General features: G+C 39.3%; 2 protein-coding genes across 2 annotated transcripts; one reads left to right on the top strand and one right to left on the bottom strand.

The window, feature by feature from the left end:
- The first annotated feature begins 80 nt into the window (after positions 1-80).
- Positions 81-10,275, top strand: LOC129372515 (serine hydroxymethyltransferase, mitochondrial-like). Its single transcript, XM_055049903.1, has 12 exons — positions 81-203; positions 957-1,148; positions 3,440-3,519; positions 4,912-5,112; positions 7,104-7,185; positions 7,261-7,383; positions 7,476-7,615; positions 7,702-7,864; positions 8,048-8,147; positions 8,528-8,683; positions 8,855-8,962; positions 9,200-10,275. The coding sequence occupies exons 1-12, from the start codon at positions 81-83 to the stop codon at positions 9,325-9,327; spliced, it is 1,596 nt and encodes a 531-aa protein (XP_054905878.1). The 3' UTR covers positions 9,328-10,275.
- Positions 10,276-12,953: 2,678 nt separating this feature from the next.
- ndufa4l2a (NDUFA4 mitochondrial complex associated like 2a) lies at positions 12,954-18,086 on the bottom strand. Its single transcript, XM_055049343.1, has 4 exons — positions 17,894-18,086; positions 14,704-14,789; positions 13,805-13,865; positions 12,954-13,684 (listed from the first exon to the last, which is right to left on the bottom strand). The coding sequence occupies exons 1-4, from the start codon at positions 17,933-17,935 to the stop codon at positions 13,628-13,630; spliced, it is 246 nt and encodes an 81-aa protein (XP_054905318.1). The 5' UTR covers positions 17,936-18,086; the 3' UTR covers positions 12,954-13,627.

The following is an 18,086-nucleotide window of genomic DNA, read 5'->3' as shown; positions in this document are numbered from 1 at the left end:
ATTCGTCATCTTGACTTCAGTGAACCAATTCAGAGGAAGATTTAATGCACTTTTCATGTTATCAGTGACACAGACTACGCATGTACCTGGCGTCGGTCCAGAATGATTGTGCGTTCACCCTTTGCACCTTGAAAGTTTCCAGTTTTCCCCGGACCTCTGCTGTGACAAACATGCTCTCTCTGTCACTGCGGCAGACACTGAGGGTGAGTAATTTTGTCTGGTGATTCATTGCACAACAATGCAACTGTATATTGTCTAAAGGACTTATTTTCCCCTCTGCACAATGGAGCGGTTGTGACTAAATAACTTAAATATTGCAAACTAGGTCAGCATGCCATTGTAGTTCATCTCAACCCTGCCAGAGCTGTCTGCATGCAACATGCATGGTTTCATTGTCTGTCATATAAAGTAACAAAAAGCAGCAAAGTCTGTTTTATTATGCAAAGCGTATGCCAAACAAATAGACATAAGAATCCTGTTTTTGTGACTATTTCTTCTTTAGCACCGGCGAAGTAGCTCCTGGTTTCAAAAGTATCGTGCATGCATACCTGCTTTAACAAACAACACCCTGGTGGTCAGTCTACGTAGACCTTTCCAGTCCAACGTTTTTCATAACTGCCCTGCTGAATAGCACATTTGTTTTTGCACAGCCTTTCACTTAATGGCTTTTCTCAGAACATCAAAAGACACATTATTCTAAGTCATTCTTTCAAACACTTCCTGCAGAGTATCATAATTTCAAGTGATGAAAGCATTTTTTACCCAAGTTCAGCCTTCATGAGCATTTCAAAAGACGCCAGTCGTTTCTTTCAAAAAATAGATAAATAAACTCGGTTTTAGCAGCAGAAAACACAAAGGATCGTTGTGACTTTAACGTTCATTATTTAAGAAGCGCGTGTTTTCTTAGTGAGTGACAATGTTAACTGTGTCCCTTTTTCCTTTGTGTCATGCTGAAGCCCCTCTTCCTCAGAGTCTCGGGTTGTTTGGGGAGAGAGGGGCAGGTCACCTCAGAGCAATGCAGGCTGAAGCACGGCGGCGGCGGGTGGACGGGGCAGGAAAGTTTGGCCCAGGATGACCCAGAGATGTGGAGTCTCCTGCAGCAGGAGAAGGACAGGCAGTGTCGGGGACTGGAGCTCATCGCGTCAGAGGTGAGAGTGAAGGGAGAAGGGAGGAGCCAAAACAAAGAGACAACTAATAGCTAGGAGTGCATCTGCAGTGTTGCAAAAGATTTCATACTCACAGTTTTCATTTTGACCACAAAGAAAACATACGCTTTAATGTACTTTAGATTTTTTTTTACATAATTAATTCACAAATTAGTTCATAAAGGTGCAGGAGGAGGACTTTTTTTGTATTCTAATTTCAGGACATTAGATTAAAAAAGGGTTTGGTTCAATAACAATTTATACTGCAACCGAATTTTACACATGGATTCTGAAAGGGAATGGATTTTATTTAGTGGTCTCACAGTGAAAGGGGCTGAATACATATGCACTTAAATGTGCATTCGAAGTAAATGTGCTTTCGAAGTCCACAGTTCAGCTCAAGCTGAACTGTGAACTTCAGCTTCACAGTTATGTGAACTTCAGCTTCACAGTTATGCACAATTTTATGTTGCTTTACATGAAATTGTAAAGCCACAATTTCATGTAAATTCCTTTTGAGTACAGATGAATGCCACACAGTAGAATAGTAACCCACAGTCCTCTGGGGCCAGACGCAAGATGACAGAAAACAGTTTTGATGGGGTTGCAAAAGCAAAATGAAGAGAAATGTCAGGATTTAGACAAACAAAACAAAAGCAAAATGACAGAAACTCATATAGATCTTTAGAAGTTCACAATGACTAACATCAGAAAAACGACAAGAACTCATTCACTATCTTTTTTTGAAATGTAAAACGTGATGGACGTCAGTGTGTTGCAGAACTGTTTAAATATTTGTTCTTTGCTTGGAATCACACTAAGTGTGTGTGTGTGTGGGGGGTGCGTGTGTGTGCGTGTGGGTGTGTGTGCGTGTGTGTGTGTGTGTGTGTGTGTGTGTGTGTGTGTGTGTGTGTGTGTGTGTGTGTGTGTGTGTGTGTGTGTGTGTGTGTGTGTGTGTGTGTGTGTGTGTGAAAGCTGTGCTGGAGAAGCAACTGGGTTTGACAGGTGAACTCCACACAGAACAACATTTAGAAAATCAGCATACAGTTTTTCACCTTTCAGTTCGATTCATTTTGGCTTTTTCCCGCAGAGAAAACTGAACGCCGATCAGACCTTGTGACACTTCTAGATTTGTTATTAATATTTTTTGGTCACAAAATTGGACACATGGATGTTTAATATCGATTTTAAACACTACTGAAAAACTCTAGTAATTTACGTTATCTTGAATTTGACTGTCACTTGTCAGTAAAACTTATGAAAACGATTTTACCTGGAAAACTGAACTCTGAACCAGAAGCTGTGAAACAGAAAGCGGAAAAACTAAATGTACCTGCAACGTCCAACTTAAGCTGGGAACTGCTAACTCTAAAATTTAAACAAATTTCTCGCCAAAATTATTTAATCCAAATTGAAGGTACAGAAAATGAACCAAGTCTCGTTTCTTGTATTATGGACTAGTTATGAGCCCAAACATGTATTATCAACATTGATATCTGAAAGATTTTCATCTTAATGCGAGCCAGTGTAGGATGAGTCCCAGATTCCCCTGTGTTTTTAGAACAATGCCATATTATCCCATTAGCTTTCCCGTGCGTATTCTTTATTGATGTAAACATTTTGAAAGCAGAAGAAGAGGAGGAGGAAGGGAAGTCGAGTATGAGTGTGTATTTCTGTGTGTCAGGATAGTGTTTCAAAAATGTCACAGAAAGAGTTCAGTGTCAGACAGGGAGCTTGTTTTAAAGCTCACTGGGATGATTGAGGGATCCCTGAACAGTGACAGGTTTAGTATAATAAGACTTACAGAGGGGGAGGAAGGGGGAGGGAGAGGTGAGGATGTGGGAGAGGAAGAGGTAAAAAAAAAAGTAAAAAAAAAAAAAGCTGGAGCGAGAGTGGGAGAAGAGACAAAACTGACAGAAGGAGGAAAATTCATTTGCATTCAGTTCCGTTTCTGCAGCTTTTTCTCCTCTTATATATTTTAAAAGCTTCAGACAGCAATTTATGGGAGGCGCACAAACAAATTCACAAAGTAAGATTTTATCATCCATTATATTTTGCAACACAGAAAGTCATTGTTGTTGTTTTTTTTTTTTGGGTGATTATTTTAGCTTGTATGTGAAAGGAAAGCCAATCCAAAAGCACAAAGGAGAGCTAAATTTATATAGTGGTCACAGTCTCTGGCTGTAAAGCCTTCTCTGGGTAAATAAAGCTAAATTTGGATAGTCTGTTCAGATTTTTTATTATTTTTAAGGCATATGTGCCTATGCCGACACTGTGCTTGCTTGTCTTGTCAGAATTTTTGCAGCCGTGCAGCCCTGGAGGCGCAGGGTTCCTGTCTGAACAATAAATACTCTGAGGGTTACCCTGGGCAAAGGTAAGCACCAAAACACAACTCAATTATAATCTGTCTCAATCATCTAAAAACATACGTGCACGTCGTTTTGTGGATAGAGGTTTTCAGGTTTTCGTTTTATTGGGATGAAGTTTGAAAGTGGAATAGAGTGGACTGCTTTTTGCCGAAGAGTCATTCTGAACCGTCACCAGTCCGAGATGCTGTTAAATTATACAGCAGTGATGAAATGCAACCGTTTGTGGAGAAGGCAGCATGATTTTTGACACGACACCGTCTCGCAGACAACTGTATGGTGTAATATCGTGCAGCGATGCTACGAGGAACAACACGGTGCTCTGCAACATCGTGTAATGCAGCACACTGTGTTGTGCAGGTATCCGACCACCTGTTTAGGTTTCCTCAAGTTTACCTTCCAACAATGAACTTTGTGCACTTGCTGCTTAAAACGGAAGCGAAAGGATCGACTTGGATTTTTCCCCAGAAAACACAAAGGATAAACGCAAATGTTCACATCAAATGGTGAGCCCCCAACTTTCCAAATTAAGAAGAAAAAGTTCAACCCTAATCATTATTATCAGATGTAAAGTAAATGTCCAGGAAGGACAATGGAAGATTTTACCATTGTTTTTGCAAAGTTTTTAAAACTACGTTAAACAAACATGATGTTTCTGCTCCGCTTCAGGCCCCTGAGGTCAGAGTGGAGGGTCTAAAGTTTTACAGTAGGCAGAGAAAACCACATTAACACAAAGAAGTTCATTTTTGGATTTTAGTGAACAATATTTTTCAATTGATGTTGCACATTTTCTGATGAGGCTTCTGAAGCATCTTCGTTCAGTCAAGCGATCGTTTTCTGGCGTAGACAGGAGTGTTTCTGTTTGACCCAGAATGTGGAACTTTGCTTTCTAGAAGTTGCGCTATCGACCACGGCTGATATAACTAATTAATTTAGACATTTCATCTCCAACATTCTTATTCAACTATAAATAGAGCAGGTACACGTTATGCCAACCTTTAGGTGTGACATTCTTCAGCCTCTGTGCATTTAAAGCATGACTTCCTTTCCTGTCATGTATTTCTATTACATTTAAATGCTACACTTTGCATTATCTGCATGACTAATATGAAAACTGTGCAATACAGCAAGATTAAATATAAACCGTCACTTTATGGAAATGCGTAACAAACTATGACTCACTACACTGGGGAGTCATGTGATTATGTCTGATGACGCAATATTGTCCAACATGGTGATACGCGACATGAAATGCAGACTAATAAAATAGATAAGATGAATGCAACATTATAATTAATAGATTGTAAAATACACAAGCTGGTTTGATATGTAATGATAAAAGTTCATTAAAAAAAAAACACTTAAATACTACAATGCATGTGGATGTGTGTCTCTTTCAGGTACTACGGCGGTGCAGAGATTGTTGACCAGATTGAGCTGCTGTGCCAGAGACGAGCGCTCGCCGCCTTTGGTCTGGACCCAAACCTGTGGGGCGTCAACGTCCAGCCCTACTCGGGGTCCCCGGCGAACTTTGCAGCCTACACCTCTGTGCTGAAGCCTCACGACCGAATCATGGGCCTGGACCTGCCGGACGGTGGACAGTGAGTGAATGTGCTGCCTGATCATAATAATGTTCCGCTAAAGGTTAGATTTGGTCACTTGTGAAAAAGAAGCAATGCAATCCTGCTGTCACGTTAAAATCCAGTTGAGAAGAAATACATTTTATCTAAATGATTTGACAGACATGAATCTGCAGCATCATTATTTTATGTGCTAAAACGAAGTCATTACACAGATATTTACCTGTTTCGATGATGTGCAATTATGCAAAAACTCCCAAATGAATCCCTGAGGCATGCAGATCTCACATTCAAACACGTTTTACAGCTATTTATGCAAGTATCTCAGTTTTTTTCATTTCATGCTTCAGACGCTCTCATCGGTCTGACAGATTCTGCAATTATTAATTCGCACATTTTAGTTATTAGTATCACAAAAGAGCGTCGCTTGTCCCAGCGGTTATTTCCCACAAGAAAATGAACGTTGTTTTTGGACTTAACGTCAAGAAGAGGTTGAGTGTGATTAAAGTTTTTGGTCTCATAGACTGGAGCCGTCACACGGTGACATTCTCTTTGAAATGGGCTCATTTTAGTTTCACAGACTCTCACAGAACAGAAGGAAATGAAGGCGCTCCACGTAAAGTTAACACCACGACTGGCCGGGCGTTGAAGAACAGAAAGACAGAAGAGACAGTTCTATATAATGTTCTATATATTTGCTATCAATGCACAGTAATAGACTTCTGCTATTGCATTAAATATATTCAGTTTATTGTGTTTGGTAGAATACACGTTAATTAACTTTTCTATAAATGTACCAGAAGTATATATTTTTAATGCACTTAGTTAACTGTAAAGAAAGCATCAACTTATAACACTGTGATTTAATGCCCACTTTTTAAAGCCCAGTGGAAGATTCTGGTGAAAACGTTCCACCCATAGAAACATAAATACCTGCTTTACATTTAGTTACCCCCACATGGGGTCATTTGGCTGCTTGAAGATCTTTGGTGGTAGCAAATAATACACCGACTGCAGCAGATTTTGTTTTAATAAACAGATTCTCATGGATCAGTCCTTTTTTTTGTTTAGTTCGTCTCACAAAGTCTATCAACATATTCTATTAGGATTTTATGTCATAGACCAAGCAGGACAGTGTAAAAATGTGAGCTTGACAAACAAAACACAAAACAAATCATAAAAGAGCGATTTTTATTCAACCCTCCTAAATCCACTAAACCATTTTAACTAAACAGTATGTTTTGATCTGAACCATTTGGTTGGAGCTCTGGCTGTACATATGTGTGGGGTTGTTGTTATTCTGAACCTGCTCTGCAGTGTAATGTTTTTTTACACTGCAAATTTAACTAACTTTTTCTGTTCTGGTTCTACTGAGATGGTATGGATAATGTGATATTTATTTATATTGCATTTTCAGCATGTAATAATTCTGACCATATGCTTTGGTCTCATTTAAAGCAAAAAAATGCACTGAGATGATGGAGACAACAAAAGTTTGCAACCTCACAAATATAACAAACTTTTAACAATTTATGATCTGGTAACCAACAAAATATGCAGCAATAGGAATAATCATGGCATCATCAACATGCTAATGTCTTTTATCTCCTTTCACTTCGCTGTCAACTCTGACCAGCTTCCCTGCTGACAAAAGCATGATGGTGCCACCACCATGTTTCACTATGGGTACGGGGTTTTCAGGGTGACGTGCAACGACTGTTTTTGGTCATATGTAGTGTTTTATTGTTTACCATGTAGCTTAATTTTGGCTCTATCTGACTAAAGCACCATCTTTAATATCTCTCCATGCGGTGAATTGCAGTTGAGCGTTCTTGCAGCTTTCTATGAAACAGATACACTGTAATCCCAAAGCAACATCTGAAAAAGAGGCTTTCATAAACTGAAGTAACATATTTGTAATATTTACCATGCTGAGGATATGTGACGATTCAGACTGGTGAGGAAACATTAATATTTAGTCGGTGTTGTAATCTTACTCTGCTGCATTTCAGCTTGACCCACGGCTACATGACCGACAACAAGAGAATCTCTGCCACCTCCATCTACTTCGAATCCATGCCTTACAAGCTGAATGTGAGCGCCTGGTAGACTTCAGACAGTAAATCTGTGAAGGATTTTCAGTGACAAAGTGTTGTGTTACAACCTCAGCCTCAAACAGGTCTGATTGATTATGACCAGCTGGAGAAGACAGCCCGCCTCTTCAGACCCAAACTCATCATCGCAGGAACCAGCGCCTACGCTCGCCTTATCGACTACGCTCGCATGAAGAAGGTCCGACCTAATTGTTATCGTTCGACGTAAATCTTTGCAGTTTCTTATCAGGTTTTTGAGAAGCATTTTGTCACGGTGTGTGTGTGTTTCAGCTGTGTGAGGAGCTGAACGCCTACCTGCTGGCTGACATGGCTCATATCAGCGGCCTGGTGGCAGCTGGAGCCGTTCCTTCTCCCTTTAAATACGCTGACCTGGTCACAACCACTACCCATAAGTCCCTGAGAGGAGCGAGGTACCAAATTTCTATTTAATGCAGCTTTCAAGCAGCATTATGACGAATCAGGATGAACAGTCACACGGCTTACTGCCACTCTGCAGGGCTGGTATGATCTTCTTCCGGAAAGGCGTGCGGTCCGTGGACGCCAAAGGTCGAGAGGTGCTCTATGACCTCCAGGACAGGGTGAACTTTGCGGTGTTCCCGTCACTTCAAGGAGGACCGCACAACCACGCCATAGCCGGAGTGGCTGTGGCCCTCAGACAGGTCCGGATGGTTGTTTTATTCGCCGACATTCAGTCGTGTCCAGTAATAAACATAATAATAAGAGAGGAAAATCTTTGGGGGAAAACAAACCTAAGAATCGGCAGAATTTCAGCAGCTCATGAATAAAAAATTACAGTGCCGCGTTCTCCTTTTTTCATGCAGCATAATTTCATGTCTCTGCAGGCTTCCACTCCCATGTTCAAACAGTACATCGCTCAGGTTCTTCTGAATGCCAAAGCCATGGCTGGCGCTCTGCTGAAGAAGGGCTACACTTTGGTGTCAGGTGAATGCTTCATACACATTAACAGACGTGTAAAAGAAGCATAAAACTGGCTGCTTCCATGCCTCTCATAACACAGCATAAGCACTTTGCAGGTACTTCATGAACCCGGCCCCTTTGTTCATTCACAGCCCACTAATTTGCTGTTTTTGTTTTTCTTGAAGTCAACTTTCACTTCACTGTTGAATTCATAAGAAGCGTCACTGAAAAGGAATTTTAAGAAAGGCAGCATTAGCGTTTTCCAGCGTCAGCAAAAAAGGGTTCAGATGAAGTGAGAAGAATCTGCTCCTTTTATTCAGTCAGACGTGTTCTGTCAAAATCGATTTAACGAAGCTTTGGCTTGCACTGATCCTGCTTCGTTCTCATCTTCCTCCTCCTCCTAGGCGGAACCGACAACCACCTGGTGTTGGTTGACCTTCGACCTCGCGGGATAGACGGAGCTCGAGCAGAGAGGGTCCTAGAGCTGGTGTCCATCACAGCCAACAAAAACACCTGTCCGGGGGACAAGAGCGCCCTCACTCCAGGAGGACTCAGGCTCGGTAAACAAGCTCATGATTATTCATTGTAATATCTGAGGGTGTAGAAAATGCATCTCCTGTTTAGTATAAAAGTCTGTGTACATTTGTTCTAATGCTTACTGGGTTATTTTCTGCTGCTGTTTTGCTCATTTTTCTCCACTTTGCTTACTATCTTAATATTTTTTGCTGAAGGAGCTCCAGCTCTGACTTCTCGACAGTTTAAGGAGGGAGACTTTGAGAAGGTTGTGGATTTCATAGATGAAGGGATTCAGATCGCTCTGACTGCGAAGCAGAAAACTGGTGAGAGAGTTTTGTCGTGATAATTAAGTGGGCGAGAGACTTTATGGTTTGTAAACGAAGAAAAAATAATAATCTAATTTAAGAGCAAAAAAATCTTTTGAGATTTACTTTTTGAACTCAATTCCTGAAATGTTTTTCAGGAGAAGACCAAGAAGGCCAACTTGCTGACATACTGTAGAATACCGTAACAATTCTTGTGTCACTTTTTTTTACACGATTCTTTTTTCCTCTCATTAGGAAACTTAGCCAGCTTCAAATCATTCCTGCTGAAGGACCCTGACACAGTGAAGCTCATTGCAGAGCTGCGCCATCGGGTGGAGCTATTTGCCAGGCCCTTCCCCATGCCAGGATTCCCAGATCACTAAAAGCGGATACTAAAAGCGGACGTGCAAAGCGACGTCACCTTCTGTCGACTTCCTGTGGAACTGTAACATACAAATGTCACCAATTTATTTTGATCACGCTGCATTGTTGGTCAGTTTTCTACTCGTGATGAAAATGTAAACACAATCTTTTTAGTGAAAGGGCTTCATCTGACGCCTCGGTAAATAATGGCTGGTGTACAAAATGATACGTTGAATATTGATGTACAGCCGTGAAGAAAAACATTTCAGTGTAATTGTTGGTCAAAGTCAGACATGAAAAAAGCAAGAAAACCAGGGGTTTATGCTGAACTGTTGCATTTTGAACAGTTTTCTTAAGACTTTCTGATGACCAAATTAAATCAGAAATCAGTGCTTTTATATTACACTTTGTTGGACCAAAAATCAGATGTACAGGATTCAACAGAAACAGCTCCAAGGAGCAAGATTCTGTCTTTCTGGAAAGAAGGCTGTGTCAATGATTTGTGTTTTTTGTTTTTGTCTGGCTTGATTTTGTGAGTAACATAGTAATTCCAGTTTTTCTTGTTACTGAGCGACGTCTGAAGGAAATGATGTGTAATTGCAAAAAGAAAATAAACAAGGGTAAATGTGGATTTCTGGGTTAGATATGAGGATAATAGTTTGTAATTTAAGAAGGGAACAGCTGGCATTTCCTGCCGTCATTTCCTGCTGGTGTTCAGGGAATATAGTAAAGTGTATAGGAAGTGTCCACCACAAATTTACAATATAGATTTGACAACATATATAATAATTTGCCAGATAAAGTAATAGAAATTAATGTTGTTTAGAGTTGCTTTGTTTTAATCACAAGTTGTGAAAAAAGCTAAAAAATAAAATGCAATTTCCCCAAATCCCAGAATCCCTTGTCATAACTGTGTGAGGACATAATGGTGTAAGCTTGATAACTATGACAACATGCTATGCTACCGGTCCCATCCATCGTTAAAAAAGAGTGGAGGTTGTGTCATGCTGTGGGATTGCTTTGCAGCATATTGCAAGGTCAATGAAAACTTTAAACTTCAGAGCTGACTGAGTTAATGTGTCAAACTATGTCTGAGTCTTTAAGCACAAATGAGACTAAAGTCACACAACAAAATCAATTTAAAAGAGCAGGAACAAAAACACAACCTTACTGCAGCCAGACTTCACCTGATCCTTACTCAGAGCCTTTTGGGAAGCCGACATCTGTTATTTGAACAAACACAAACTCTAAAGAGCCTCCGGGTGAAGGAGCGATGGTGTCAGACAAATTTCTCAAGACGAAAGAGACCGTTTTTAATTTATTTTTGTTTGCTTGTTTAAAATACCTTTATGTTTCAGTTTGTTCCTTTTGTGGTTCATCAGGAAGTACCAACAGTCCGACTTCATAAATGTCCCAATTTGGCAAAAACAGAATAAAAAATATGAGGTCAAATGCTTTGCTATGAACAGAAATAGTCCACGACTTTATGTGACAGAGAACATTGATGCTTATTTTATGTTTTCTACTCATGATACTGACAATCATTTGTAGATTAAACAGACTGTTGTAAAAATGAGAAGATGAGAGTCTTATGGGACATCAGTCCTTTATTGTCCTCACTGAACTTTCAACAATTGCTAATTTATTCATTTGTTTCCGACTGTTCCTCAGATCTTTATTCTCTCTGACACATAAGATGTTCTAAATTTATTCCTCTTTTGATAAAATTAGGAACTTTATTTCATACACAAAGAGCTTGACCAAGAACATGAACTGATGCTAAATATTTGCGCACCCATTCTGCAAAAGACTGAAAGGACTTTTGTTCTTAGTCGGACGGCTCCAACTCACTTCTTTGTTTGTTCTCCAGTTTTCTTTTCCAGCTGAAGATTTTTTGCCAGAGGAATGTGTATCGTCTCCAGGGGTTTATGCTGAACTCAGGGTCGGCGAGGTCGGGTCAAGTTCTCAGCTGTGTCGTCAGAAAACCCCCAAACACTCTGACCGTCGCACAAGCAGCATCACAGCACAAATAAATGATGACCCGCCTCGTCTCGCTGAATTTTTTCTCATGACCTGGCAACTTGTCTTTGTGAGAATTTGAATGCATTTACAATGTCAGAGAAGCCATGTGTTTGCTCAGTTCAAGGTCTTAGACTTACTATTAGTGAAACAGTGTTTGTTGTGATGTGAGGTGGTTTCACTTTTAATCTAAACCTTTAAAGGCAGAGGAGTGCTGGAGGTGTTATGCAATTTCAACTTTTTCTTTTAAATTATTTTTACGTCATGTGATAATGTTATTCCCTCATCAAAAATCTATCTGGAATGTTTTTTTTCATGCCTGTTTGAGAAATTCTTGAATCTCTCGTGGCAACCGCTCAGGGGTGCCTAAACGTATTCTCTTGTAAAACGCTGCCTCTTTCCACAAAGCTCCTCCCCACAGCTGCACTGACCAAGTCAAGCTCCTGTCCCACAGAGCGTCCCTCTCCTGCACCTCCCCCCTTCAGCTCCTTGAGACTAGTGGCAGCAGCAATTAGCGAACACCTAGTGGAGCTGAGCTCATCAGAGGAACTACTTATCAGTGCAACAAAGGTTGTCAGGAGAGTCAGGAACAGTAAAAGTTTCTCAAAGAGACAGAAGCCCAATTTCAAGGTGTTCAATTACAAGGTCAAATTTCTTTTAAGTCATCTTTGATATATGCAATATTTTCTTTCATGACAAGTATGTTGGTTCTTTTATAACAACATAGATGCTAGATCATACTATAAGATGCCACTATATGACTGGAAAATACATGATACTGTCCTTTTAAGTTCTAGCATTTTTGTTTTGTTTAACCTTCAATTCACCTGAGAAGAAACCTGAATCCATCATATTCAGTGGGCTCACATGGATGAAGTGATGTTTACGTCTGACTGTCTACAGTCAGATGTAAACATTATATTCAGTGGAAAAAGACACAACCAAACACCCCATGCCAGACAAAAATCCTGACAGTAAAGGATGAAATGACATTGAATGTGAGTATTAAACAGCAAAAGAGCTGATAATTGAAGCTTGATTTAAAAAAAAATAGGTTTTTGAACATAATCATCTTTCCTTACATTCAAGTTACTTTTTTTCAGGAAGCACCAATAGCGATAGTTTCGTCAAACACTGAGCCCTCATTAGGATTTATTATTATCATCATTATGTATGTGTTCTTGTGTGCTTGTGTTATTATGTATTTTTAGGTTACGTTTACAGTGTTGCAGTCAGGATGCCGCACAGGGGTGGACTGTTCAAAATCCTGTCACTGATCAAAGACACAGGGCTGCTGTTACATGTCTCCCTCTCACACACACACCCACACACACACACACACACACACACGCACACACACACACACACACACACACACACACACACACACACACACACACACACACACACACACACACACACACACACACAGTCTGAAGGTGGCTCCACTGAATAAGCATCATTCACCTGCAAAGCGACAGCTGTCCTGCCAACAGACGGCTCGGCTCTATCAGACCTTCTGAGTGTGGAAAAAGATCCGTATCTCTCTCACTTCCATCCAGGCGCACAGCAAAAATCACCTGCCCACTGTGTGGAAACGACTCACGGCAAAATAAACACTTCGTCATCCATCAATCAGCTGTTCATTTATTGAAAGAACATAATGTGGTTAAAGCACCCGACGCTTTCTTAACTGATGCAATCACTGGTAAATTAAGTGACAGCTGAACTTACAGTCATGTGTTGGTTATAAAGTACAAACACTTTGCTCACAATGACTCCTGCTGCAAAGCAGGAAGGCATTGCTCTTTTTTGTCTCTAATAAAGAGGAAAAATGAGGCAGGGTTGTTTTGGTTCATTTTTTTCTTTGCATATTTTACATGCTATTTACATTTAGAATGAATATCTACAAAGTACTTAGATTAATGCATGTTTTCTTTTTCCTGGCTGTTTTCATTGTTGCAGCGAAAATTAAAGTGGAAACAATATTTCCAAAACAAAGCCATGTTCTTGAGATAATTATTGCCAGTGATGAAAATTAGAAGCAAGTATGACTATGAAAAACAAGCCGTAATGTAAAATGGGACAAACACAGGCACAAGCTCTTTCGCTGAGCAGTTTCAATAGTTTGCTGTCACATTTACCAGGCAATCAGCTGCTATTTAAAAACAAACATCTGGATTTAAAAGTTGGGTTCACCCAAAACCTGCAATGCTGATGTCAGAAAAGACAAAGAGTGAAAGAAGTCTGAGTCCAGATCCGGATCTTCGTTTTTTCCTGTTTGACTCTGAGCTGCAGGCTTCAGAAATCAGGACCCTCCTTCTTCAGGCTTTTATAGTCTGTGGTGATTGCCACAAACTGCAGAAGAAGAACATAAACATGAAACGAAAACAGAAGATTGCTGCTGCAACAAAATAATTACCCTGTACCTTGTGTGGACTAAGTAGTAGCTAATGTTTTGTGTGTGATCCGGATCACCTTGTACTGGTATGTGGGGTCGAGGTTATTCCATGGTTCAGGATTATCAGTCTTGTTCCAGCTGAATACAGAAAAACAAGGAATTGCTTTATCCTCTTTAAATCTTTACCGCCATTGTTTAAAAAAAAAAAACAACAACATAAAAATGACTAAATAAACAGTGGTGTGCAAACATGTTACAAGACCTGCTAAGACCAGACATGTATCCAAATGCTGACTAAAAGCAAAGGTATGCATCAAAAGCAAGCAAAAAGTCAAGCTATTTCTTCAAAGGTTTGGAGCTAATAGCAGCGTTTCAGGATGACACTGAAGCTGATCGAGTTGGTTGAAAATGAATAGATTTTACTCAGAAAATATAAATATTGACCACCAATTAATAAGTGATTCATTGCTATGAAATGCCCTTTCTATTCTTTGATACTCCTAAATAAAATCTGGATCAACTGATTTCCATGGATGTTGCTAGCCTGCAATTGCTAAGTGCTTCTCCTGTGTGTAATTTAATTTTGATGTTAAATCATAAAAATTAAATTTTCTATGAATGCTGCAAGATTTGTTATCGAACATTTATGAATAAATAGCATAAAAAGATCAGGGAAAACAGCAGGAGACGTAATTGAGAAAGTTAGGAAGAAGAAGAAAAACCATACAGACAGAGCAAATGAAACAGTTGAACATGGCCTAGTTAAAGTCCAAAGATAAATCCAAATCAGAACGTTAAACAGAAACTTACATTTCTTATCATTCTGACAAAGTGAAAAACTTTGAGAACTTCATATTATTTTCCTTCTACTTCACAACTAGACAAAACTTGTGTTGGTCACTTCAAACTGTGAGTGAGTTTTTTTTTTTTTTGTCTTTTTTATCCAACACTGCTGCAAAAGTTCAAAAAGTCTCACGTGACATGAGGTCCTCTGGCCAGCCGGATAAGATATAAGGTTGCACCACCCATTCCCAGGCAGATAAAGAAGAACTGGGGGATTAGCTGAAGACAAGCAGATAAAACCAACAATTATTATTTCGTTGCTATTAAAAACTAAAACAAGAAGTTAAAAAAAAGTTATTTTTTCAAGCATAACCTGAAAAAAGGCTCATACAGGTAGACACTGGAAGTCACCACTGAGACCTGAGTGTGCACATATTTATGGATGTGAAACCATAAATGTATACTACGAGCTACATGTGGTGTATGTATTACACCACATGTAGTCCTCTCTTTTAGTCTCTGTAGCACTTTGAGATTTCTTTGAAATATAAGGTGCGTTACAAATAAAATTTATTATTATTATTATTATTATTATTATTATTATTATTATTATTATTATTATTTCATTGCAATTTGGAACAACTAAACATGTACTTACAAAGAAGCCTAAGCGTTCTAGGTTTCTGACATAGCTGTGAATTAATTATTTTTTTTCTGAAACTCTGGCACACATTCAGATTTGTGGTTGTATTGTGGTAAAATGTGGGGGTGGGGGCTATGTGTAAAACTGAGTCAAAAAGAGTTCATTCAAACAGTTTTGTTTAGATTTTAAAAAAAAACATGTAATTTAAAAACAGCGTGTTCAATAAATTCAGATATAATGAAAAGCAGCAAAAGCAAAATCACATTTGTCAATTTAAGCCACACAGATATGTTTTTAAGAGACTGAAAAACTACAGTGTTTCAGTTCAACTCATCTAAAACCTTAACCTGCCAGTCCAATTAATTTCCAGGTGAGGACAACAGGAGCTGTCAGACAGGTGATCTGGGCAGCGGACCAATCCTCTGCTGAATCCCCCACCCCACTGCTCCATCGCCTCCTGTCAGCCCAGTGAACCAGCTGACGCAGAGATACAAGGTTACGCAAGACTCTGAATGATGAAAGCAACAAACCCAAAGAACAAGAAATTCTTTGTCTTACAATTTCCGCCTGTGCTGCATTTTAATGTGGACAATTATGTTTCCAGAAGACCGAAAGTATTTTAAAACTTTTATTGTTTTTGTGCTTTTATTTGCAGTTGTTCTTGTTACGGCTGACTGCTGAATTGGACAGGAGGACTTCTTCAAATCACACCAAAAGCCATCTCTGTTTTCTACCCAGAATGCAATGGGAACACTAGCCCATTGGCTCCCACAGCTATTTTTTTTATTATTAATCTTAGGATAAAAGGATCAATTTCTTTTTTCCATTTGCTTTACTTTTTCATATAAAAAATGTTGCATTATATATGCAATAACTTTATTGCATATGTAATGCAAATTTTTTTTTTAAATTTGTCAATTTAGGAATAGATAAAAAAAAAAACAACAACATGTATTTAAATTTTAATTGTCTTATAGTTTTGTCTAGTTACATTAGCTTGGATTCCAAGGTCTGCTGTAGTTTCGGGGTCTGAAAAGGTTTGGCAACAGCTGCTTCACTTGGTCCCTTTCAGGTGAAATGGAATCATCTTCCAGTCAATATGTACAGAAACAGAAAGAAATGTCCACAAATTGGATGGAAAACCTCATCAGCAAGAGCCTGCAGGAAGTCTGACCGTAAGTTAAAGCTTGACTCACGTCAATCTGACATGATCTGAAAGTGAGCCAAAGGAATCCTGAAGGAGGATTAGAGCCACTGACGACCCCACAATGTAAGACAGTTCAATGCAGATGGAAAGTTATTTTGAGGAAGTTAAACCAGGAGTTTAGTTTAATAAAATAATGAACTCCAGCAGGTTGGCTGACCTGGGCAGGAGAGCGAAGGGTCTTCGGTTATGAAAGGTCAAACTTCAATGGGTTTTCAATGTGCAATGGCGGAAATATAAAGATTTTTACATTCTTTTAAAAATCATCAACTGGGTGACCGACCCAATGATGAATATTATGTGTTTTATGTTATTAACTCAAATTGTCTTCATTCTTCTTTACTTATAAATAGGCGAAAGCTTCATGACACAGAGATTTCTTAAAATGCATCACTCTCAAAATCACATTTATCTTTCACTCTTTCCATCTGTGTGTCTGTCTCACCGATGTCTTAATTTGTCAAACTGTTTTTTGTCTCCCTTACTGAAACTTGTGGACTCTAACCGCCTGTCTCTTTGTCTCTTTCTGTCGGTCTGTGTGAAGTTGATGAGGCAGGTTTACAGAGTCTCAAAGGGATTTTACTCTCTGCGGTTTCCATCTCGATGCTCGTCGGTTTTCCAGGATGATGGACGGTGCTGAGGAGCTCTGGTAGCTCAAGTTTTCATCCCTGCATCTCTCTCTGTTTCTCTCTCTCTCTCTCTCTCTCTCTCTCTTTCTCTCTCCAGGGAGACCAGAGACAAAAAGTTAACACTCTGTCAGCCCTTGTGGAAATGGAAAAAAAAGACTGAAATAATCTCCTCCCCTGTGGGGGAAGAAACGTATGTTTTTGAAGGAAGGTTTTACATCAGTAACTGATCTGATTTTGTCAGATAATTAAGGAGATTGCATTTTTTTTTCATGTGTTATGTATGACTGGAGCCTTAATCCTCTCTAATTTTGCCTTGATTTTAAAACCGGCTGCAGGAGCGACGTAACTGACTGAATGAGACGTCCAGATTAGAAGAGACAGAATTAGTTTTCTCTTTATCTCTCCTGCTTTAACGTATTAACGAACGTTGCAAGTGATTACATAAGCTGGCTAAGTACAGGAATGAGGACAGTAGGGAGTGACATTTGACTGCAAATATATTAAGGTAAATCAAATTTTACAGTATTTTTTTTTCTGAAAATCAACAGACAGAAAAGCCCAATAGAAATGATCTAAAAGTTGACCTACATGAGCTTTGGACATGGTAATGTAATATAAAAATCAAAAAAAGAATGAATGTGTATCTAAAACAAAAACAAATAGAAATTATACCACAATCACATTTACTTTTGTAATCAAGATTATCATAACAAAAGGCAAAAATGCTAGTCATATTCATTAAACTCATGTGATGAACGTCATGAGGCTGAATTTCCTTTTGCATTTTTCAAAACAAGGGTCATCCAATGAAATTTCAAAAGAGAAAAATAGCTTTTAAAAAAAAAACCAAATGCCACACATCATAAGAACATCAAAGTCAAACCAGGAGGAAATGAGGCTCACTCACCCCAGGGTGCCTCTTTGCGTGCTCAGCCAACACCCGGAACATCAGTGCTCCAGTTCACAGGTCTCTATATGCACAGAGGATGAAATAAAAGTTTTTCAGAGTCGACAGTTCGGGCCAACCACCAGCTTCTCGTGGCCGTGCACAGGCGGGATTAAGACCTGTTGCTTTCTACGTGCGGAGCGAGAGAAGGGGG

The sequence above is a fragment of the Poeciliopsis prolifica genome, unplaced genomic scaffold (genome assembly GCF_027474105.1).
Source record: "Poeciliopsis prolifica strain line A6 unplaced genomic scaffold, Auburn_PproV2 SCAFFOLD029, whole genome shotgun sequence".
In the NCBI taxonomy this organism is placed as follows: Eukaryota; Metazoa; Chordata; class Actinopteri; order Cyprinodontiformes; family Poeciliidae; genus Poeciliopsis; species Poeciliopsis prolifica.
The sequence above is the reverse complement of the archived record's forward strand: the minus strand, read 5'-3'. Positions and strand labels throughout refer to the sequence as shown.

What these genes read in the sequence shown, in the direction of transcription:
- ndufa4l2a (XM_055049343.1), bottom strand. Translation starts at nt 17,935, where the DNA reads ATGTTCCGGGTGTTGGCTGAGCACGCAAAGAGGCACCCTGGG. An exon ending in ACGCAAAGAGGCACCCTGGG is followed by an intron (nt 14,790 to 17,893) that starts GTGAGTGAGCCT and finishes GCTTGTCTTCAG; the next exon opens with CTAATCCCCCAGTTCTTCTT. An exon ending in ACCCCACATACCAGTACAAG is followed by an intron (nt 13,685 to 13,804) that starts GTGATCCGGATC and finishes CTTCTTCTGCAG; the next exon opens with TTTGTGGCAATCACCACAGA.
- LOC129372515 (XM_055049903.1), top strand. Translation starts at nt 81, where the DNA reads ATGTACCTGGCGTCGGTCCAGAATGATTGTGCGTTCACCCTTTGCACC. An exon ending in CACTGCGGCAGACACTGAGG is followed by an intron (nt 204 to 956) that starts GTGAGTAATTTT and finishes GTCATGCTGAAG; the next exon opens with CCCCTCTTCCTCAGAGTCTC. An exon ending in TGGAGCTCATCGCGTCAGAG is followed by an intron (nt 1,149 to 3,439) that starts GTGAGAGTGAAG and finishes TTGTCTTGTCAG; the next exon opens with AATTTTTGCAGCCGTGCAGC.